General features: G+C 42.9%; 3 protein-coding genes across 3 annotated transcripts; 1 reads left to right on the top strand and 2 right to left on the bottom strand.

The window, feature by feature from the left end:
- The first annotated feature begins 890 nt into the window (after window positions 1-890).
- On the top strand, window positions 891-6,884 carry LOC110976713 (TLC domain-containing protein 5-like). The gene is made up of 3 exons (XM_087142754.1): window positions 891-1,276; window positions 2,469-2,700; window positions 6,166-6,884. The coding sequence occupies exons 1-3, from the start codon at window positions 1,169-1,171 to the stop codon at window positions 6,801-6,803; spliced, it is 978 nt and encodes a 325-aa protein (XP_086998880.1). The 5' UTR covers window positions 891-1,168; the 3' UTR covers window positions 6,804-6,884.
- Window positions 6,885-8,418: 1,534 nt separating this feature from the next.
- Window positions 8,419-13,738, bottom strand: LOC110976816 (uncharacterized). The gene is made up of 2 exons (XM_022230425.2): window positions 13,287-13,738; window positions 8,419-11,864 (listed from the first exon to the last, which is right to left on the bottom strand). Exons 1-2 carry the CDS (start codon window positions 13,405-13,407, stop codon window positions 9,589-9,591), a joined length of 2,397 nt encoding a protein of 798 aa, XP_022086117.2. The 5' UTR covers window positions 13,408-13,738; the 3' UTR covers window positions 8,419-9,588.
- A 1,714-nt stretch (window positions 13,739-15,452) lies between these two features.
- Window positions 15,453-22,390, bottom strand: LOC110976754 (uncharacterized). The gene is made up of 2 exons (XM_022230316.2): window positions 21,751-22,390; window positions 15,453-19,283 (listed from the first exon to the last, which is right to left on the bottom strand). Exons 1-2 carry the CDS (start codon window positions 21,929-21,931, stop codon window positions 17,047-17,049), a joined length of 2,418 nt encoding a protein of 805 aa, XP_022086008.2. The 5' UTR covers window positions 21,932-22,390; the 3' UTR covers window positions 15,453-17,046.
- Window positions 22,391-23,165: the final 775 nt, after the last annotated feature.

Here is a 23,165-nt window from a genome sequence, read left to right as displayed (position 1 = left end):
TTCATGCATAAACCAAAAAAATCATTAAAAGATCAAAAGAAGCCGGATGTGTTAATCCAGGGGTCAACCACTCCCTTCTCTTACCATGGCTGAATTTGAATCATATAGTTGGCCAGGAATCCATCAGGAAACATCACACCAACTTGGTGGTAGTTTAGAATGCAGAGCTGGACATGTATTCTGGACATGTAGCTTATTTGAAAGAGCCGAAAAGGTATTTTGTTCCGCTCTAAATATGTTTGAGATGTTTCATTAACACTAGAGGGGTCACTAGCTGCATCCAAATCTGTTGTCTAGGGCTAGGTCTTGGTCTCCATTCCACTGGAAATACGAGGAGATGCACAGACAATAGACGTAGCTGTAGCTCTGGAAGCCATTTTTGATACGCCGTGTTTAATTTTTTTTTTTTGCTAAAGCATACGTGGCTGCACTCGGGTGAATTGATGCTTTTCAAAATTTCCCAAAAAAAGACGCTTTTTGTTGTAGGTTGGCACATGATGTAGGCCTACATTCTTGACATCTGGCATTCCATTTCGAACCCACCTGCATAATAACAATTGGGATGCGAGAATTATGATTTTCTTCCAGTACTTGGTTTGATATTAAGATCGATTTTAAACCACGATTACCAGCCTCATAGCAGCAGTAGATCACTGGAAGTAAGGTACCAGCAATAATGTGTCCATCCATCTTGCGTCGTTTTGCACATAAAGGGATTCTTTCATTGTGGTTTCTGCGTCGTATAAAGGATCCATGCAAGTTGCCTAAAGCACTCTTTCAAGGAGTTCAGAATATTTACTCAAGTGAAACAACTGAATATGCCGTATATCGTACCGCCATGGGGCTTTGTAGAACAGAAACTACGGTCGCACACACCTGAAAAAGTTGAATGCCTTGTTTTCGTGACAAGCCGACCTGCTCAAGCAACAGCCATACAAATCGGTCATTACAGGTATTAATGGCATTACGCCGTGCATGCACGCATAAAAATGTGTGTTTAGCCAAGGGCGTGAATTAATAGTTCCAATAGATGCAGAAGTGCGGGGCCTGTATACGTTTGTAGAGATCGCACTGGAAACGATCGCCTTACATTACATCCCACTTTTGACAAGGTTAAAAAATACAAACATTACATTGGTGGACATCAGTCTCAATCACCGAGCCCTGTATGGACAAGGAACACGAGGGTCCTCGTCTTCTCATCCCGGTGTACCTTGCAGTAACTCTTCAAACTCGCCTAAAACACCTCCGGCTTACACCTGCCTGGATAACACTGGTGAGTAATATCATCGTTTCAGAGTTCCTATTTAAAGTGGACAAGCTCATTAAAACTTGGCTCGTTGTGGCTGTTCTCCTCTCGAAGGTTAACCATCAGTAATACCTGGACCCTTAAAGAGCATGTTTTAAAAACTCTCCAATGGCTCTACAGACAGAAAATATGTATTGGCCTTCCATCATCGTGTTTTTAATTGTTAATAATCCTCACTTATCACGTGTGCTAAATCACATTCCATCAGTGAAAATGAGAGTTCTTGATAAGTAAGTCAATGCTAAGTGACAACCATTTCTCTGTACAAAAAGAGGACAATGAACGTTTTTCACGCTAGCGCACGGATTATAATAAGGTATCACCCAATCCAGCTTCCAAAATGCCGAGTTGGAAGTGTGCTAGTAATACATTCTCACATGGGCACATGAATAATTACGCATAACAGATTTGGAATACTACAGTGGGCAACTGGACTGAATGGGGGAGTTTGGTCGCGCTGGTTTATTCATAGAGTAGTGGACTTGAAAAAGTATGATTATTGTAAATGTTCATAAATGTGGCTCTTTTTTTTTGGTCTGTTTCCCGTCGGAAAAGATGGGTCTTTTATTCAGGCTATTCAATGTATGGCACAAATTTGCAGCCAACAATTTTGTTTTATGCTAGGAAAAAAACGTCTACTTCAACAAGAATTGACTTCAAGTGAGGACACTTATTTGCGCCGATATCATAATGCAGTAATATATTACCGGCATTCTTCCAGCATTGCCTTTTGGTTTAAAAGCCTTTTTTTTTCTAAACACCAGTGGCAAGTCAGATCGGCTGACTGCGTAGAGGCACACACTGGGTGCGCCAACGGCAAAACCGGCTATTTCAAAATTTACCAGAACTTCTGTGTTCTGCGAATTGAAAATACTCAATGTTTGTTGACACAGACATTTGGCAGTTATTTTAAGGTTTCGTTTCTAAACCAATGTTCCCCAGGTCCTAGTTTGTACTCGTGCTATACTGAAATGACTACAGTCACTGATATCAACTTAACGTGCGACATCTGTCTTGGTATTATGAATTCTTTCCCAGTTTCTCAAACCACTTAGTAGGATGGTTTTAATTGCCGAACGGAAAAACCTTAGGAAGAAAATAAGCGATGAGACAGCACTCATCGGTCTAACAAGTCTTTCTGTTTCCCTTGCTGTTTCAGTCGACACTTAAAACGGCCGGCATGGATGCACCAAGCGGATGGAACGCTGCCAAGGCAGTACTGGTGTCGTTCGTCGCCTGGACGACTGTGTTCACCGTCGTCTGCTGCCTGCAACCCCGTCGCAGCTACGGCTGGAACAGCCGCATCGTAGGGGCCATTCACGGCGTCACGGTTTCCACCATGTCACTCGTATTTGGGGTCTGGTACAATCCGTCTCCCTTCACAAATCCAGGTAAAGTGTGTAAATTAAATCACTCCCGTATCCATGCACGAATGCCTCACTGAGTCATTATTATTTTTCAAGAACAATAACATGAACAAATGTTAAAGGCAAGGACAAAACAGTGCCTGCAGTAGATGCCTGGAAAAGAAAACGTCAACTGAATTTAGAGTTTACCCCCAAAGGAGCTGGGTAGGGATGACCCTGGACATTTTTACCAATATCGCCGCCGTGCATTCTTCAGGATTTGAGCCTTTAGGAGTTTTTAGAGTAACTCTTTGTGGTCATATTGACACCATTTTTTCAAAAAATGAACATACTGTTCTCGCGCAGCGTGCATATGCCAGAGACGGGTCAGCCAAAAATATTTACTTTTTCCACTACGGTGCTCAATGCACGCGCACTGGTACGCATGTAGCCATGAACTTCAAATAACCGTAACAACAAAACTGTACTTTTGAATGAGTTCAAACCTCACAGCTGCAATGCTTAGTAATGTTTGTACAGGCATTTCAAGTTTCACAATAATCACGAGAGGCACGGGGGGCAGTATCCGCCCGCAGGCTGTGAAATGGGCAAAAACAAAGCTGGCTCTTTTAGGGTTCAAACATACTCAACACATTCACAGTACAACATCTGAACCATGAGTGTTACAAGCATTCATCTGTTTATACCCAGCATATTCAACCCTCTAATATTTGGTCAAATGTTAACCCCGGAGCATCCCGGGGGGAAATCTCTGGCACCTACACATTTCATTCTTGGCAGTCGGGATTTTTTCCATAGCCGACATCAGGCCAATTGAAACAGATCTTAGGCTGACCGTCCCTGCCAAATCTAGACAGTAATTATATATGCAGGAACTCCAAATGGTCATGGAAATGATCCAGCTACGACAATTAGCAAAATAGAGAACGAATCACAAGGGGCGCTAACTTCCGTTGAATGTCGACAGTTGACTGCTATCATTGGTTTCAAATATTGTTCCTTCAAATTATGATTCACTGTTCAAAGTCTCTGTTTACGCTAGGACTGTGATTGTCGGTTTTGTAACATCGGTATCGGAGACAATTGTACGAGGGAAATTTGCATGGCGTTAATTTATCCCAATGACACATTTTACACCTGTCATCCTCCCACGTTCAGCAGCGGTAATACGAACAGGAGGGGCGTTGTCACCATTGAACGAAACACCTATGGTCTATAGACCTGCCCGTTTGTTGGCAGTATATTAAAGTTAGTGAATCAAAGAACTGTGAGGGCGTTTGAATGGGATGCACCATGTACGTCTCCATTAAAAAATACATAAATTAACGATAAATAAAAAAAATGCAACTTGGGTTTATTGCCAATCTTAAGAGGAAACAAGTTTCCTCGTGGAAAGCCTCACCCGTTGAAAGTCAGATTTACTTCACTTTGAAAACAATCGTCAAGAGCCACGACGGTAGCCTCTATTCAAGTTGAGTTTCCCGAATGTATTGTTTAAAAATTCTGCTCCCTGGCTGGAAATCATAAGCCCTCTGTCGCAGTTCGGATCCTGTTCCAGTGACGTCATAGCCGGTCAAATCAACGTTCATATGGCCATGACCTACCATGGCCAGGATCAGACCTGCCAAAGCGGGACACCATACCAACCTTGTGTGCACGAGATGATCGGTTGTTTGCGTCTGATAAACCCCTCAAGGCAATCGACCCAAGGCAGTTTTTGAATATCGTTCTGTATATAGGCCTACCCAGGACAACAGACAAGAGGTCAGTCACTCGGCGCGCAGCTCACATTATTCCAAATTTTCTATTGAGATTTTTGTGTAATTACGGTTAGTTTTTTCCTACGTGTATAGTAAGGGTTCAATTCCGAACTTGTCCATCTACTTGGATTAATAACACGGGGCCAAATAATGTGGTTCTTTTCAGAACCAAACATGCCCATGAAGAGGTACCCTTGCGTGCTGCTACTGCAAACCTCATAGCTCGCTACCTTATAAAGAATCAAATAGAAAATAGCGTAGTTAAAAGAAATGCTGCGATATATAATTTTCTGTCTCGTCTATTTGCCAGCAGAACTTCGTAGCTTTGACTAAGACTTCATAGTGGTTGAATTCTTAACAACCTCTACGTGATACGTGTGAGTTTATCAGGTTTATTTGCACGTGTATGAGCATTTTCCTGCCCCTTTCGACAGTGTACCTTTTCGTTCATTGGGACTGTCATGGTGGCAAGTGGTTGCTTTTAATCTTCGAAAAATCGAACAAAGGAGGAAAGTTGTGCTCGGCTCCCCTCTTTTAAAATGTTCCATAATTTCCGTAAAGCAGTCCTCGCAAATACACTTTTGGATGGTTTGTATTCTTCATTTTACGCTGATGCAAATTTGTATTTTGACGGAAAGTGTTAAGTCATTACGGGAAACAACCCAATTATTACATGTGTTTTTCAGCACTAAAATATAGTAGAAATTTCGGGACACAGACGTCTTAAATTGTTATCTTTTTGCAATCTGTCTAGGTCCCAGTATGTATAATTAGGCCAATGAACCAAATTTTTCCATAATTATTTCCAAGAGATAATTTTGGTGCTCACAACCTAAACAGAATCCCCCTGAACGAGCAGTATATCCTCCTGAAATGACATCACAGCAACAGCGCCCTCAATCGTCAGGAAGAGCTAAATTTTCACCAAAAACGTGCTGAAAGTTTCAAGAAAACGTGTGTCTACACAAAAACATTCATCACATGGACCATTTCAATTTGGTGGGATTCTTTCTCTTAATCTACGGTAAATGTTTGGTTTGAATGCATACAGAATATTAAAAGATCATTGGAATGGGTTGCTTTCAAATACTGTGAAAACTCTGGTGTTAAAATCAACACTTGTTGGTGTTATCAGATGACCACACCATAGGGTGTTACTTTAACTCCGCTGGTGTTATTTTGCGTGCCTGTTTTACAGGGCACTGGAGGGTGTTAAAGGTAACACCAAATAACACCAGAATTTTAACACCAGTGTTGGTGTAGTCCTCTGATAACACCAGGGACGTTTAATTTAACACCCTAGTTTTGCAGTGAAATGAAGATGCACAACGGTACGCGGTAGGCCAAGACAACCTCACGTCGTCGTGTGGAAATCAAGTCAGAAATGTTTGGGGATGTTATCTAAGCACGCCAAGCAGGTTTAGGAAGGATTGGTTCTGAATTTCCCCATTTCCCGCAATATTTAAGATCTCATTGCGTTTGTTATTCATTCTCTGAGCAGGGGCTTTATTAAATTATTTATTATTTTTACAACGATCATATCTTTTGAAGGTGAATAAAAATAAGTAGCTTCTTACAAATAATTCACTTATATGAGTAACTCAAAACCTTCCTAAAACCCAACAAGGTTACGCAGCATGAAATATAATGTACATGCTTTAATTAATAAAAATGACTCCCTCATCGAACATGGTGCTTACTAAATGTGACCTTTTTTTCTATTGTGCAGGTGGCGTTTCAAACCTGTTTGAGGCCACTGTTTTAGTCACCTGTCTGGGATATTTCTTCTTTGATACGATTTTCTGTGTGGCGCTCAAAGTCTACGGCCACGAGACTCACTTCTTCGCCGCCCATCACGCAGTCTCCATGGCTGGGATGATGACGTCACTCTGGATGGGCTTGTCGGGCACAGAGGTCAGCGCCGCCATTGGTCTCATGGAGTGCACGAACCCCATGCTGCAGCTACGCTGGTTCCTACGCGAAGAGGGCATCCACAAGGGAAACATGTGGTACGAAGTCAACGACGTCGCCTTCGTGGCCAGCTTCCTGACAATCCGCGGCGTCGTCTCGCAGTATCTCGTGCACTGCGTGGTCGCGCACCCGCTGCCGGCACGCGCAGTCAAGTTCCTGGGGATCGCGATGGGCCTGATGAACGCCTCACTGGTAGTAGGGTTGGTGCAGTACGCCCTCAAGAGGTTGATGGCCGTTTATAAGGCATGGAAGCGAGGGGAGAGCGTCAGTGAATCGACTACAGCTTCCAAGAGCGGCAGTAGCTGTACTACATTCGAAGAAATTACAATACATAAAGAATTTGCCTTAGCATTAGAATACATCAGACATCACTGGCTGAGTCACAAAAAAATTTGAGACATTCGCCAGTGTTTTCTGCTAGCCTCTTAGATTGAATATGAACTGATTAACTCAGGTATCTGACAATAGAGAAGCATCTGCTCCAGCACAGACGTTTGGTAAGCTATCGAAAAAAACGCACATAGGCATGGTAGCAGTTTTTATTGCATTGACACAAGCGAAGAAAATAGATGTAAACACATGTATCACCAGTAACTTAGACTGAGTGCGCCCGCTACGTCACGTTACCTAGGGGTATCAACCTAGGGCGCTCACATAGCTAGGGGGCTATCAGTGTTGAATTAATTTGGACTTTACGTTGCTCTTCCCTAGTCAGCCATCCCGTCATCCCACACGGTCGTCGCGCTTGGCCCGGCAGCGCAGCTCGCATAACCCTTATAAGGCGCCCTCATTTGATAGCCTTTATTGAACACTGTGGTCGAGATCGGACGGCCTTTCTTGCCATGGGTTTAGCCATAGACAATTAGAAGTTTCGCAAAATTAACATTAATTAGTTTCCGTAACACAGAAATGAATGTTCCTGTTTATATAGAAAAGAACTCCTCCCATCCAAACATTTACTCTCGGATAACGTAGCCTACTTGGACGCCGCCATGTTGCATGTTGCTCGTCACTAACTACCAGCGATAACCGATTGTTTGTTCGCGGCGTTCGAGCAGCAGACCCACGAACAACAAATTGAGCTGTTCGTAAACATACGGGAACAAGCCGCCCGAACTCGGCCTGTGTGTTATATATGTACGTCACCAGTAAGTAAGTCCGACTTGACGGATAAGCCAATCGGACCCCCGGTGGTGATATGTGGTTATTAAGAATTTAAAATGAACGACATGACCTTGCGTAATGTGTACAAGTCCGGCAATGTGATTGGCTGATACCACTTTTTGTAGATGAGCCCCTCTAGTAATACGTGGACACAAGAGGGCGCAAAGCTATTAGGTACGGCGAGCGGTCTCAATATTCATCCAAAGTAGAAACGAAGATGTTACTGAGAGCCAGACTTTAGTCAAGTCTATGTTTGCCCCGAATAAAGCCAATAGTCATACAGAACTCAGCGCGTCATTAATTTCAAAACTGTACCGACCGTTGGCTTTATTTTGACAACTTTAGAACTCTTGAAAACCTGCGAGAAGCCACGCCCCCAAAATAACACCTACGCGATGTGGATATTTTTGTCTCCAGGTTATTTCCCGGTCATGTCACGCACTAGTGAATCTGTATGACTATTTTATGGCTGTTAATGCTCCCATCAACTCCCCCCTTTATCTACACTTCATTAGCTACAAACTCTAAAGGGACATAACCATGGTAATGATCAGTGGAATGGACGCTGATCTGCCAAGTGTCTACTGATACGTTGGACTAGCTCACCTGTGTAATTAAAGATTAATAACGAAAACCCTCCATTAGCTATCACATAATGTTAATCTAAACTGTGTTAAGTCTGGCTCCCTGACCGGTGCAGATTCTATACGACTCTGGGATAAAATCTTATATCATTCACCAATGGCTAAATATACTTCATGACGCAACAGGTCAGTGATTACCAGGATAGCATCATCAGGGATGTTATAATAAAAAAAACGACGTCTTCAGTCACTGCTGGAAGCCGTTTCCGTTTCGCTCATTCCATTTGGGGATGTACGTTTACTTCACATAATATAGTACAAATGGCACAAAATACACAAGAACAAACTATAATGTAATTTTTAAGACAAGAAAAAACCAAGCAGTAGCTAGCTTCGCTAGATTGCCTCAAACGTGGAACGAGGATATAGCACAAACATTTTCATTTGCAGGCCTTGTCGGTCACTTGCTTTACCAAGGCTGCGGTGCATTTATCGATGCAAAACGAGCAAACGAGAAGTTTAATCAGTACAACTGAAAGCTAAAGATTGAAAGATCCGCTTCCGTTAACTATATTCATTATGACTGTATGCATTTGGGACATTCATTCGTTGATCGTGAACACGACTGAAAATGTCCGACCACCAGCGATACTATCCAAATGTTGACGGCAAAGAGTTTCAAATATTTCGGATGCTTTTGGAAAAGGGATGAACTCCTTTCGGTTTTGTTACGTGATACCACTAGATAATGGACCCTTTGATTAAAAAAAATTCACTGGGTCTAGGAACCAGACTACCCTACGTTACCCACAAGATGCATGTCCAGAGTGATCATGAATATCGCTGAATAGACGAGTTTGACATCATTTCCGTTCGCCTTGGAAACAGGACGTCTTAAAGCCATTTCCTATAACCCTAAGCACTGGGTTTTCAACAAAATGCCTATTTAGCATGTCAGGCGACATCTTGATTTCTTGGAGTCAACAAATTTTTTGCCAGTAAACAGTCCAGAAAAACAAAAGGAGAAATAAGCAGAAGACTGCGATGTTTGCGCCGGAAGTTACATGTACATCTGCACAAAATTAATACATGTATTTCAGTGTCGATGTCATCAATGGGAAGCTGGTAAAAAAATTCACCGTGTACTGTTTTGGAATTATGAACAAAGACGTCCAGTTTTCCTGCGATTATCTCTTCGTTTTCCCAAAGCACCCTTTTTGAAGTAAGCATGCTCTGTAAATAGAGAAATTCGGGGCTATATTAAAAAGTGTCATAAATTTAAACTGAAAATGGAAGAATTTTGAAGTTAATTTTGTCTTGATACGATGGTTTCAGCCGTTAAGAGGGTGCTTTGTAATATTTAGGCAACGTAAGTTTAAGGATTGGAGTACACATTTTTGGATCGAGGTAAGATCAAAACAAAACCAAAACTATCACGTTTTATCGTGGAACATGTGATACCATAGTCTCTCAAAATAGTGGCCCTCCTCGGGGTTAGAAGATTTGCCCAGAGTCGAAATTGCTCTGATGTAGAAGTCCAATGGGTGGCGCTTGATCATCGCTTTCGTCGCGGCAAAGCAGCCCTTCCAGCATTGTTTTATTACTGGGTGAGCTGGCTTCCGACGGTAAATGTACTCGTAGAATTCCAGGAAAGTAAAGTCCGATCGCCGAAAGTACTTGTTCTTGGGCTTTTTCAGGTAACTGCCGCCAATGACATGTCCCCTGTGCACGTTGAAAGGACTGTCTCCTCGACACGGAATGCCGCGCTTTGCAGCCGAGATCGACACACGAGGATTTTGCGGGCAGTTCTTATGATCGGCAATCGCGCCGGGGTAGAACACAGTCACACGTGGGAGCTGGTCGTAGTTGGTGATGATGTGGTGCAGATAGCTGTGGGACTCCCGACCGATGTTGGGCAGACTTTCCCAAGAGAGCCATTTGCGAGTCGGCCTCAGGTCGCCGCCCTTGTGGTACACGAAGGTGTGGCCGGCGAAGGGCTTGACCCAGTCGAGGCTCTCTGTGTACTGAGCAATGACGATGACATAATCCTCAGGGATTTTACGTTCCTTGTTTTCCGTGGAATCAATCAGACTCGGGTTAGGGTATATCCTCTCAGGAAAACCGTTTAAAAAGTTGTCCACAGCTTCAACACCCTGCATGAAGGAATGGTCTTGACTTGCAATCTCGTACTTCCAACCTCCAAATGCTCCACGGGAGTAAATGCCTTTGGTTTTAAGCCAAGGCTGTATTGTTTCAAGGATCATGTCCCTCTTCAGCGAAGGGATAGGATAGCCGTGCTCTAAGCGACGATAGTACTTGGAGACTACAATATCATCAGTGATAAACCCGTGCAAGACCAAGGCTCTGATGGACGCCTTTATCAAATTTTCTTTATTCCAGACGACCGAATCTAAGTTTTTCTGCGGTTCGGTTATTTCGCACATAAGTGACCAATATTTTCCTGATTTTGGTACATGATCGTCGGAAAAATTGGAGAATATCGTCACCCGGTAGAAGGGAGAATCAGAGTCGGGGAAATACACCCAAGATTTACCAGCGAGCGTCTGGGGTGGCTGGCCTGATAGGCCGATGCCAACGATGTGAATGTGTGTGTACGCCAGCCTGGATGCTTGCTCTTGTATTTGCTGCAAAGACAAATCACTGCTTTTCAGTAAACCAGTGAAAATGCCCAAGGGGATCGTGGATACCAACGTATCGTATTCTAAAGTATATTTAGAATTGTGTCCCTTGTCTATTGTAATAACTTTCTTGTCAATATCTATACCGCTAACTTTTTCACGAAATCGGATCCAGTGACTTGGAAGCTGTCTTGCAGTTGACTCCCAAAGTCCACCTGTTCCATTGTATTTTGGAAAACGGAAGAAAGGGATTAGTCCCTGCTCAGAATCCTTGGCGCCTGTCTTGTTGTCAACCTCTTCGATCTTAGTTTTAATCTCTGCGATGTCTGGTATCGCAACCCGCTCACCAACCCAGGCTGAGTTCATTTCTGTGGTGTCAACAGTCCAGAATTTCCGATTGTATTTCCTCATGAAAATGTCGGCAAGACCCGCTCCAAATTTCTGCAGCAGCCACTCGTCGAAATTGGTAGGTTTTCTGGAAGTCGGTTGTTTGGTAACCTCCTCTAATCCTTGGAGACTTCTCTGCTGATCTCCTTTATCCATTGTGTGGATGTTGTTTTGGACTGGATAAGGAATGAATCTCCTGTTCGCATCTGATCCTTTCATGAAGACAAATGACGCCCTACGCCGGTAGTTCCACTCGGGTACAGCCATGTTCACGACATGATCAAAATAAGTGTAATGGGAGAAGACGACGTGAAGTCCGGCGTCCCAGAGAAAGCCTTGATCATCCCTGACAGACGAGGCTAGGCCTCCGGGTCTACCCTCCTCTTCCAGGATAGTAATCACAGAGTCGTTAGACTTGCGCATGAGATCAAGTAGTCTCCTGGCAGCACCTAGACCGGCAGGCCCGCTACCAATTATAACAATTCGTTGCTGTTTTTCCAGAGTTTGGATTGTCTCCTGGTCGGATTTTGTAGCTGCATGAAGGGTGACAGTACCGTTCGCCACCTGTTGGCTTGCAGGAACATCCTGAGAGCCATTCAATGTGGTACTGAGTCTTATGGTGTTCAGACTGGTTGCTGATTTCTCATAAGAGCGACGCACTGGAGGTAAAATAATTAATGCATCTGCGAAATGAAATAAAGGAAATACATGTGGTCAGTAAATATCGAGAATGCTAGGGTTTGCTTTTGTTTATAAACACCGACCATCAGTTTGCATGGGCAGTCAAAGTTTGCCAAAACGTTTACCCTTGGTGAAAAACAATCTTTTCCTCGAAATGCACATGTGTTTCTGCAGCCCGAAATTGGAGCCCATTTCATTTAGCAGTCGGTAAGAGAATTTAGTATTCGTGTTTTATTGCTGGCATGGAAATTTTGCACAGCTTTTTGATTCTCTACTCTGGTTTCAATCTCATAGCCTGCCATAGTTTGTGGCCAACGGTGTTGGAAAAACTTTCAAAGTTGGGGACAGTTGTGAGGCTACCAGGCATCAGCCATAAATTGGCCGATCCACTAAGCCCAACCCCATTTAGACCTGCAAAAAGTGGGGAGCAACCCGTCTCCCCAGCGTCACCCTTCCGCCTCCAGTGATTGTGACGTACACTGTAGCAAATAAAGGTCTGTTTCAGCTTTCTTGTGAACATGTGTTAACGTAGTTAGTTATAAAAAAAGTATGGCATGCCAAAATTGATGTGATAGACAACCTTCACGAAGGCCACAATGTGCATTTTTTAACTGCGACCTCACACGTAAGCACTGCTATAAATAACCAAATGAATTACATTTTCCATTTTGCAGTGTGAGAAAATACAAGGAAAGTTACAACCAGTAATGAAAACACAGTCAGAAAGAGTGGAGACAATTGGCAGAATCGTGTGGCATGAAGGGAAATCAGGGGAAAAACAACTGTAGGTATTGACAACAACATAAAATCAGTGAGCCCGAAAATTCGGAGAGTTTCTGAAACGTTCAGAACCACTTTGGTCACATGGTAGCTGGTGGTTACCCGATTAACAGTTTTTGAAAAGGAATTATTTGCTCTCAGAATTTTAGCCGTAATGTAGCGTCAGAGTTTTCACAAAGGGACGATCTGGGCCAAATTCATTGTTATATCAAATTCTTTTTATTCCCACCCCCCGGAATAGAGTAAGTGGATTACAACAAACATCTCAGCTAGGTTCTTATGTCAAAATCAGTTACAATCAAATCGTACTCTCAGTTTTCACAAAGAGACAATTTCTACGTCAACTCCAACTTTGTGCACAAACCCTTCAGGACTAGTCTGAAAAATTCTCAAGTTTTTCTCCCAAACCTCTTTGGATATGCTCTTTTGCTTTTTGACGGCTAATACGTCACTGAAGGGAATAATTACTGGCGTCCGTAATCTGTTGACGCTTTCTTGACGTTCCCCTTTTTCCAATGAATCTCATCTTTGTCCAACCATCAGTAATGTATTACTCAGAGGAAAACCTTACGGTGTAAACATTAATTAATAAATACAGAACATTTCTCTCCCAGCTCTACTCATAAAAGCATATATACAGTTACCTTTTCTTCCTGGAATTACTCCTCCGTTAGACTCAATGTTCCACACGGTGGTGCACGCGAAGAGGAACACCGCGAGCGTAATCACCAGAAAAACGAAGACACGATTAAACCTGGTCGCCATAATAATGACAAGTCCTTCGAATGGTGTTGGGCTACGTTTCCTCGGAGGGCATATTTACCCACCAGTCAAACGGCGAGATAGCAGACACGACAGACAAGTGCTCTTCACGGCGAACCTTCTCGCTTGTTGCACACCCAGCCATTGCATAACAAAGACGGCCTTGGATCACCATGCATATCGGTCAGCATCGACTGAGTTTGTTCGGTCATCAACAGGCATGGTTTCGCCTTCTCCTTTGAATTCCAGTCTTTTGTGTCGCAAGGTGGTTCACTATAAATGCAATGAGGCGTGTCTTCTTTGACTGTGCAGTCAATTGAGGCTGGAAGCCGGTATAGTATTCGATACGGCCGGTAGCTGCTCCACGGCTGCAGACCAATTAATTAAAAAAAACTGCCATGCATAACAATGAAAGCTACTCGTTTAGCAACAAATCAATAAAACACGTAATATCTGAGACATTGGAGACATGTTCTTTGCTCGTCTTTCATAATCTTTTCATTTCTGGTGAGTTAACCGTTGATTCTTACATATCCGTTCAACGACCATCACCTCTGAAGCCCACCGCCATATAGAGTCATTTTGCCACCGCTATTTTTTCCCATCCTTAACCTGACTCCATTAGGAAAAACCTGTCAACACAAAAGTTAAGATTCCCTCTCCCGAGTAGGTCCCCTTATCAAAATCCATTTTTTAAAATCACTATCGGCCATCACCTGACTAAATCTTAATGGATGCCGACCAGTAGCGTACATTTGTGCTGGAAATTGGAGAAGACGGTTGGAAGGGATTGTGGGGGATGACTTGCCCGACCATGGAAATTTGAAAGGCTTGGGGAGGGGGGCAGCGACACAATATGACAATAGAGGACAGTGATGTTCTTGATGCGGACATAAATTTGTAAGATACATAAGATTCCGGCAGAATCTTACATCAGAACAGCATATTATGCCTGTTTCAGTTGTTCCCCCTCCATCAGGATTTACCCCCATGTCCCATGGATACTTGTTTTCCAAAATATCCGTGGTTGCCCGGGAACCCACGAAAACAGAATCAATCAAATCAGTTAATACTAATCTCCTCATTTGACGCAATTTTACCTTTCAAGCTTGTGTTACCCGACATCTTTTTTGAACTGAAATTTGATTGCTTTGAGTAATTTGGACGACGATATAAACCCAAACTCCCAGATGCTGTATGTTAGACTGTTAGTTTAATTTAATTAAATATTAAATTTCAAAGTCTGTTAACTTGACAAGTCATTAATTAGAGATCGCGCATTTCCAGTAAACTTCAGTCCAAATCCATCGGCAGGGCGGTAGTATAACTACACGTAACATTACTCGCCCCGAGAAGAAGCACCCCCTCATCGGTTGAAAAGAGCAAGGTCGGTCCTTGGTGTTCAGTTTGTTGGGAGCGATGTGACTGAAACGTTTGGGCTTCATTGTCGAACGGCTGATGAAATTCTTTCCCTTCGATGCCCATATTATCTCAATAGCACATTCTGACTCCATTTCGATTCGATATGATTTGTAGCATGCATATCGAAAAACCACACAAAATGTGAATGTGCCTCGACGAGCGGCCAACAACACGTGTTGTACATGTAAATGTATAATTTTGGTCGCTCATAAATATTTATCCAATGCTGGCATACGATTCGCAAGCGATTCCCCTTGTTATGTGGACAATTGCAGGATAAAACTTACTGAACAGACTTCATCAGCGACTGAAGACAGAAGTGCCAAAGTTTATAAAATAAACTCTCACGAGAAACTTTACCGATGATGTGGTACTCGGTGAATTTACCGAGTACCTCCAATCAAAAAAATATAAATGCATGCAAAATGGCGGTGGTTTCAACAAACTCAAGCCAACTCTAAGATTTGAACAAGTGCTTCTCATCACTCTCAACTACGCGCCCACAGTCAAATAATTCTGTCCAACATTGTAACGTCAGTCCATTCAAATCCAAGGTAGAAGAACCTTGTTTGTAAAAAAATCTTATAAACATTCTAGATGGAATGGTGACTATATAAGAAAGGCTCTTGTTTAATATAAGAAAGGCTCTTGTTTAATTCTTTCATGAAAATTGGTCTAATGCGATGGGACAGATGTGCTCGTGGAACTTTATTACAATGTTACACAATGGAATAACGGTATCTAATTGAAAGAAGGCCCAACTACAACAACACCTTCGAGTCCAAAAGAAAAAACGAGACTATTTCGGAAGGAGTTGCAAACGAAATAAAGTAATTTTCCTAGGCCAACATGGTTGGGCTTTTCGTTTAATAAGGTATATAACTGCATTTCAAATATACTTTAATCTCTCTGTTTTGCTTGTTAGCCTAATGCTGGTAACTCGGTGACTGAATCTGCAGCAGCCATTACACCTCAAGCTTAGAGGGCTGCTGCAAATTCTTTTTAAATACAAAACTCTAAAACCCACCTTTGTGTCTCAGTAACTTCATTTCAACTTTTAAGTCGCTCTGTCAGAGGGTATTTTAGCGTCTTTTTATTACTTTTACCATATTCATGAGACAAACCTATGATATCATCTCACGAAGAAAGCTTAATGCTGCACTGGTTTGTACACGAAAATCCTGCATGTTTGATTTTGCTGAGTCTCATCTTTGATGATTCATTGTTGTGTAAGTACAAAGCAATAAACAAACAAGCAAACAGTTCTCAGAAATATTTTCCGTGAGTAGAAATGATTCTGGAATCATAATTTGAACAGATACAACAGCAACAGCGCCCTCAGTTGTCCTGCAAAGTATGGCTAATTTAAATGTCTATTAGAGGAAACACTTTGTTTTATACATTGAACAAGAGTGTGAAGTGGCAGAAAAATTTTTTCACAGGAAATTCATTGCAGCTACACTTCAAGTCCGAATTCAATGAAGATATAATTTCCAGTACTGGTATTGTAAGTGAAGGGCAGTGATGATAACACATCAAGGTCGACTTCTTGGTGGAAGACAATTGGTTTTGGTGGGTCTTGTTTGGGCTTTGTACACTGAAATCAGTTTATCAAGAGCTGATTCCCTTGATTTCATCACCTGCGACTGTTGTCCTTTTTTGAGAGAAATAAAAGGTCAAAGTTCTCAGACCTCAATATGATTTTACATACCGATAGCGATTAGAGGCTAAATGAAGGTTTTCAGTTGGGCAGCTAACACCTTGGCACTGGAATTGAGTTAACCCCAACGGCTCAGGGAAGGTCCAACAATGGACTCCTCTTGGGTAATGGGGAGAGGCTCTGACAGGGAGATAAAACACAAAATTTGTTCGTGACAACATGACCACCAAACTATTGGACAAAAAGATAAAGCATTACAGAGTGACCCAAATTCGGAAATTAAGTCTTCCAGTTGATCAGATTAGAATTAAATCTATTTTTGTCTGAACCTTTCATGAAGGCAAAACTATGGAACTAAACGAAGAATTTATCTCAAGTATTTTTGTCTCTAAAAACATTGTAAATCCAACAATTTAATTAACAACTTTAACTGTCTGTAAACTTCCAAATTAATCACAAACATGCAGGGAACGTGAAAGTATACAAAAAAACCACATCGAGCAGTAAGGGTCACTTTGAATTCAACATCTCATCACTTCATTTCAAAGGATGTATGCCCCTCACGTCTTATCGACCCCTTCGAAGAAGTGATACCACAGTCTCTCGAGGTAATGACACTCTTCTTGGTTGGAATATTTGCTAACATAGGCCAGAGCTTTCTGGTAGAACTCTAGCGGGTGTCGCAGAATCTGCTGCCGAGTGGCCCCGAAGCATGCGTTCCAGCAGTACCGTATCCCCCTCCTGGGTGGTTTCCGTCCAAACAGGTCTTGATACATCTGCCCGAAGGTAACATTTGTTCTTTGAATTGGGTCACCACGATTTGCATGATACTCCAGGTACTCAGGTGGAAACACCATGTTTCCCCACTCCCTGTACTTGTCGCGCAGCCTGATGCACGGCACACCCTTTCTGGCGGACTCAATGTATTCCAGCGGATTTTGGAAGCATCGGCCGGACATTTTGTCGCCCTGCGCAAAAACGGTGATGTCCGGGAGATGGTGATAGAAAGTGATGATGTGATGGAGGTACGTGTGCGACTCGCGCCCGACATTCGGGAGTCGCTCCCAGCTGTAGAACTGGAAGGACGGTCCCAGGTCGTTTCCTTTATGGTACACGAGGGTGTGGTCGGCAAATGGTTTTAGCCAATCGAGGTTCTCTTTGTAATGAGCAATGACAAGCTCATAGTTGAGAGGGAGGACGCGGTCCGAGTTCTTCTTGGAGTTGGCGAAATTTGGATTAATATAAGTTATCTCTGGAGCACGGCCTAAAATACTGTCCACGGCTTCGACCCCTTGCATGAAAGAATGGTCTTGATTTGCAACCTCGTATCTCCAGCCGCCAAACCTTCCTCGGGAGTAAATGTCCTTGGTTTTGAGCCAAGGTTGTATTATGTCTAATATAATATCCCTTGTGAGAGAAGGCACGGGATAACCATGCTCCAAGCGACGGTAGTGCTTGGAGACCACCATGTCAGCAGTGATGAACCCGTACAAGACTAAGGCCTGGATGGATTCCTTGATTAGGTTTTCCTTACTCCAGTAAGTCCGGTTTGAACTTCTTTGTGGCTCAGCTATTTCGCACATGAGTGACCAATATGCGCCTGGCTTTGGCACATGGTCGTCTGAGTAGCTGGAAAACATCGTAACGCGATAGAAAGGAGAATCGGAGTCCGGAAAATACACCCAGGATTTATCTGCAAGCGTCTCGGGCAGCTGACCTGTGAGCCCTATGCCCACAATGTGAGTGTGAGTGAACACCAGCCTGGCTGCTAGTTCCTGCATCTGCCTCAAAGAAACGTCATTGCTTTGGAGATTTGACATGAAGACTTCCAAAGGTGATGTTGATATCAGAGTATCATAATGCAAGACATGATGCATTTTGGCACCTGGGCCAGCCTCAACGGTTAGTACTTTTCGGTCGATATCTATACCAGTTACCTCTTCGTGAAATCTGAACCAGTGGTTTGGAAGTTGTCTAGCAACCGACTCCCAGATTCCACCAGTTCCGTTGTACTTGGGAAAACGGAAGAAACGATTGGGCCCCCACTCAGAATCCCGAGCGTTGGTTCCGTTGTCTACCTCTCTAATGTTGGCCTTGATCTCCTCAACGTCTGGCACCGCAACCCGCTCACCAACCCAGGCTGAGTTCATTTCTGTGGTGTTAACGGTCCAAATTTTCCGGTTGTACTTTCTCATAAAAATGTCGGTGAGACCTGCTCCGAATTTCTGCAGCAGCCACTCGTCGAAATTGGTGGGTTTTTTGCTGGTTGCCGAATTTTTGGTGACCTCCTCTAATCCTTGAAGGCTTCTCTGTTGATCTCCTCTATCCATTGTGTGGATGTTGTTTTGAACTGGGTAGGGAATGAATCTCCTGTTTGCATCCGATCCTTTCATGAATGCAAATGACGCCCTTCGCCGGTAGTTCCACTCAGGGACTGCCATATTCAGGACTCGGTCAAAGTAGGTGTAATGAGAAAAGACGACGTGAACCCCAACGTCCCAGAGAAATCCACGTTTGTCCCTGACAGAAGACGCTAGGCCTCCCGGTCTGTCCGCCTCTTCAAGAATGGTGATGACAGCATTATTCTCTTCTTTGAGATCGTAGAGTCTCCGGGCAGCACCGAGAGCAGTGGGTCCCGAGCCAATGATTACGATCCTGTGCTTTCCAGGCTGGGAAACTTCGTTTTTACTCACAACCGGTATCGCCTCCACGGTAGGAATAGACTGGTTGCCAGGTATCGTGGCATTTTCGGGACTCAGTGTCCGAATGTTACCCAATGCTACATCTTGTTTCACATCTGTTTGTGGAAAAAGAATAGAACAAGTTTTACTAATCGATGTTTGGCATATTAATGTGTGATTAGACTGTCCCCATTGATTTACAATACTGTCATGAAAGGGGACGACAAACACCCAGACATGATTTATGAACACTTTGGTGTGCAAGTGCAGTTTCAAAATAATGGCATCATCATCTACCGATGGGCTGTAGAACAAAATTACAGTGATCGGTTTCCTTCTGATTTCGTTCACATTGCATAGCCTAAATGACCTACAACTTTTGTGACGACATGCTTTGAAATCATGTTACGTCGTCAAATTGGAAATCAAATACTCCGATCACCACGTGCTTGCCAGGAAAACAAAAAAGACCCTCTGGTTGTTGTTGCTGCGGATAGTTGATAGTATCTCCAATGTGCATACTAGTGTGACGTCAAGACAACTTCATCAAGTATCAAACTGAAACGATCTTAGTTCAAAAAGTAATTGACTTTTCTCAACTATTAAATCGAACTAATAGAGTCATGATGTTAAAACACTGGGATTTGAGAGATCTAGGGTGGTTCCACATTTTTTATCTTGAGGCAAAGATCGCATTACTTCTGCTTCCGGGATGAATTGACGGTCAACGTCGGGTAATTTCTCAACAACGATAAATTTGCTTTGGAATCATACCATCTGCCTATATTTTGGAAATTGTGAGATAAAGTTGTTTTGAAATCATACCATCTGCCTATATTTTGGAAATTGTGAGATAAACACGAAACCTGGAGCAGATACAGTCTAACAGGAATGCCGAGATGTACCTATACTTGTGACGTCACTATGACGTAATTAAAAATTAAATGGAGAATTACAAGCTGTTAATCTCAAATACAGAATTGGTTTTAGCAACTTTTTTTCTATGATAAACGAAACGCAGCCTTCCGTTTTGCAATCCGGTACGCGAAGCCTTGGCAAGATTTTGGTTTTCAGGCACACAAAAACAAGTCACGCAGCAATAAAGAAATATAACAACATAACGAAAGCAGCTGTCCATTAATTCAAAATTTTAGAAGTGGTTCATGGAAAACATAAAACAAGGGATGATGATAAAATCATTAAAATGGCGTCCTTTAGAGGCTCCTAAAGAATGTTTTATTTTTAATATTTGAAATTTGTGGCAAGACTAATATCAATGCTTACCGCACAAGAGCGAAATACTTGAGCAGTTTAAAAATGATCCCGTCATCAGTGTGGAGGTATATGCTGAAGGGTTTGGGGATCATCCAAATACTGAATGAATGCTCTTATTTCTCTGGGACGGATCCAGGAATCTGTGATTGTTATAGACAAGCAGTCACATAGCTATTGCTTTCCACTGTCACTGTGCAAATAGCCCCTTACAGGCCAGATGTCATATTTTTATTGTAACCATTATAATTGCTATTCCATTTATTGATTCTTTTTATGTGTGTCTCCAAATGCTGATGATCCCCTCCCCCTCCATCTGCGCATACTCATTAACCCTAACAGTGGATTAGTGTAAACATTGTATAGAGCTGAAGGATTAAAACCCACAAGCATGTTCCTTCTGGGATAGAACCAGTACTTGCAAATAGACCCCAGGATGGAGAAGTTCGAGATCAACAACCAGTCCAGCATCCCGGGCCGGTAGCCGGGCCGGTAGCCAGGCCGGTATGAAAGGGGTTTTTGCAACAGGGCGAGCTTACCGGGGGGCCCTTTTCAAACCGGGTCTAAAATGGTCGCCGGCGCTTATGTGAATTTAAGTCCATTGTCATCGGACTAGACCTTGCTTTTGATCGAAATGGGAAACAATGAATCACGAGTTGAGCCAAATTCTGAAAAAAATCGACTTGCATAGGACTCGAAACTGTACACGATCTCGAACTGTGAAAGGTATGAGTTCCCCGACAACAGCGGAAAGGGGCTTGACTAGCAACTGAATCGCCACTGTCTGAATAAACCCTTGATTGCCTCCAATAGGAGTTTCAAAGCTACAGCTTGACCGCTTGACATTTTCTCCTGAATTGATGCTTACCGTTACGGCGGTTTTGGCTGCATTTTTCCTGTGAATTTCGACTACACACAACGAACGACGACACGTGCAACAAACAAAGCAACGCACCGAACAATGTAAAACAAGAGAGGGGTGCGGCCAACGCCCAAAATGTGTAGAATTCCAAATATTTGCTTGGTCGGCATTGGACGTAACTAAAATGCGATTTCTTGATTGATCAAAGGCTTTGTTTGATGCATGTGTCGTCGTTCGTTGTGTGTAGTCGAAAAATCACAGGAAAAATGCAGCCAAAACCACCGTAACGGTAAGTATCAATTCAGGAGAAAATGTCAAGTGGTCAAGTTGTAGCTTTGAGGCGTCTAAAACATGGAAAGATGTCATCCATCCTATGGACTTAGGGACATAAAAGCAATGCAAGGAGAGGCATGGTTAATTTGGGGTGGGAAAAGAGAAAGGAGAGTTACCTTTCTTCACACGCAGACTTCTGGAGTTCATATTCCAAAACAGTCCCAGTGTGAGTAGAATGATGAGGGCTGACAAACGGGGAACTAGGCGCCTTTTACGGCGGGGCGTCATGCTGCATTGATGGTCAGGATTGCGTGGTGTTTCTTCAGGAGCAGGTGAACACAGAACCTGGTCGGTCATACCTGCCTACGGCACCACACTCACCGCGGTATTCAGCGTCAATGGAAATTTTGAGGGCGCAAGAGCTGAACGCTTGTGCGCATGCGCAAGATTTAAGGCGCGATCACAGGGGCGGTTTTGTGAGCGACTATTTTCATTACAAGAAGTACCTGTACCGCGGCCCTGAAAGCAAGGGTGTAAATCCTAGGTTAATGGGGGAATTATATTTCACCTACTTTTTGATGGGGATGGGTTAATGAATAAGGTGGATTATGAAGAATTTTTCGGATTTCCCAAGAACCAAAATGTATTCAATCGCACTCAGAAAAGGAGAACAAGCAAAGAGCCATACATATGCCGTTTTGAAGTAACATTACTGAGGAACGTAACATATTACTACAGATGTACATTAGTATCGAAAACACCGCGTCTATATAGTGTCTATATAGTGTCATATAGTGTCGTTTTTCAAATTTCTATGGCTAGACAAATCATATCCCCCCACGCAATTCCCCTTCCCCACCCCACCATCAATTTTTACGCCACTTTTTGTGACTGCATCACTGCCAAAAGTTTAGAACCAAACCCTGTTTACGACCTTGATTTCTCCCTGGGGTCCTGCGGTAAAACGTGCGTTTTAGCCTAAATGTGGATGTGCCATATGTAATTATCCTGCCTATGTTATCCGGGGTCAATTTGTCAATTCGTTGCTAAAATGAGTTTCAGTGCTGAAACGGGGAAAACGATATGCCCATTTATGAATTCAGTGAACAGGTAAAACCCTATTCTTGGTCCATGGCGTAAATGAATTTGGATGATTTTGTTAGTGTCAGTAACTTTTAATTTGGATTGCCCCAATACAGGGTGTCCCAGAAAAAAAAACAAGGAAAGGGGTTAATATGCCCAAACCATGAGATATGATTATAATGTATAAGGATCTCCGAAAAGTAGAAGCAGTATTCTTTCTAATGATACCTTGATGGTATCCCTCCCGTCATGCATGATGGAATACCATTGTCTTGAAAATATGGCATCTGAACATAAACGGATAAACCAGTGAATGAGGTTGTCCTCTGTCATGCTTGTCCTGGATAAGATATCAGGGGCACACCGATTATTTACACATTACGTAATTCACAGTTAATTATGCACCGACACCTTCCGCGTACCAAAGTCCATTCCTCCTGCAACTGGTTCCCCTTGGCTGTTCGACAAGTTGCTGTCGAACTGCAGCAACGTTTTCAGGAGTTCGCAC

Source organism: Acanthaster planci, linkage group LG10 (genome assembly GCF_054643075.1).
Source record: "Acanthaster planci isolate LZ-2023a linkage group LG10, COTS_SCS, whole genome shotgun sequence".
NCBI classification, from domain to species: domain Eukaryota; kingdom Metazoa; phylum Echinodermata; class Asteroidea; order Valvatida; family Acanthasteridae; genus Acanthaster; species Acanthaster planci.
This window is presented reverse-complemented; position numbering and strand designations above follow the sequence as displayed.

What these genes read in the sequence shown, in the direction of transcription:
- LOC110976713 (XM_087142754.1), top strand. Translation starts at nt 1,169, where the DNA reads ATGGACAAGGAACACGAGGGTCCTCGTCTTCTCATCCCGGTGTACCTT. An exon ending in CACCTGCCTGGATAACACTG is followed by an intron (nt 1,277 to 2,468) that starts GTGAGTAATATC and finishes TTGCTGTTTCAG; the next exon opens with TCGACACTTAAAACGGCCGG. An exon ending in GTCTCCCTTCACAAATCCAG is followed by an intron (nt 2,701 to 6,165) that starts GTAAAGTGTGTA and finishes TCTATTGTGCAG; the next exon opens with GTGGCGTTTCAAACCTGTTT.
- LOC110976816 (XM_022230425.2), bottom strand. Translation starts at nt 13,407, where the DNA reads ATGGCGACCAGGTTTAATCGTGTCTTCGTTTTTCTGGTGATTACGCTC. An exon ending in AGTAATTCCAGGAAGAAAAG is followed by an intron (nt 11,865 to 13,286) that starts GTAACTGTATAT and finishes TTCATTTCGCAG; the next exon opens with ATGCATTAATTATTTTACCT.
- LOC110976754 (XM_022230316.2), bottom strand. Translation starts at nt 21,931, where the DNA reads ATGACCGACCAGGTTCTGTGTTCACCTGCTCCTGAAGAAACACCACGC. An exon ending in AAGTCTGCGTGTGAAGAAAG is followed by an intron (nt 19,284 to 21,750) that starts GTAACTCTCCTT and finishes TTCCACAAACAG; the next exon opens with ATGTGAAACAAGATGTAGCA.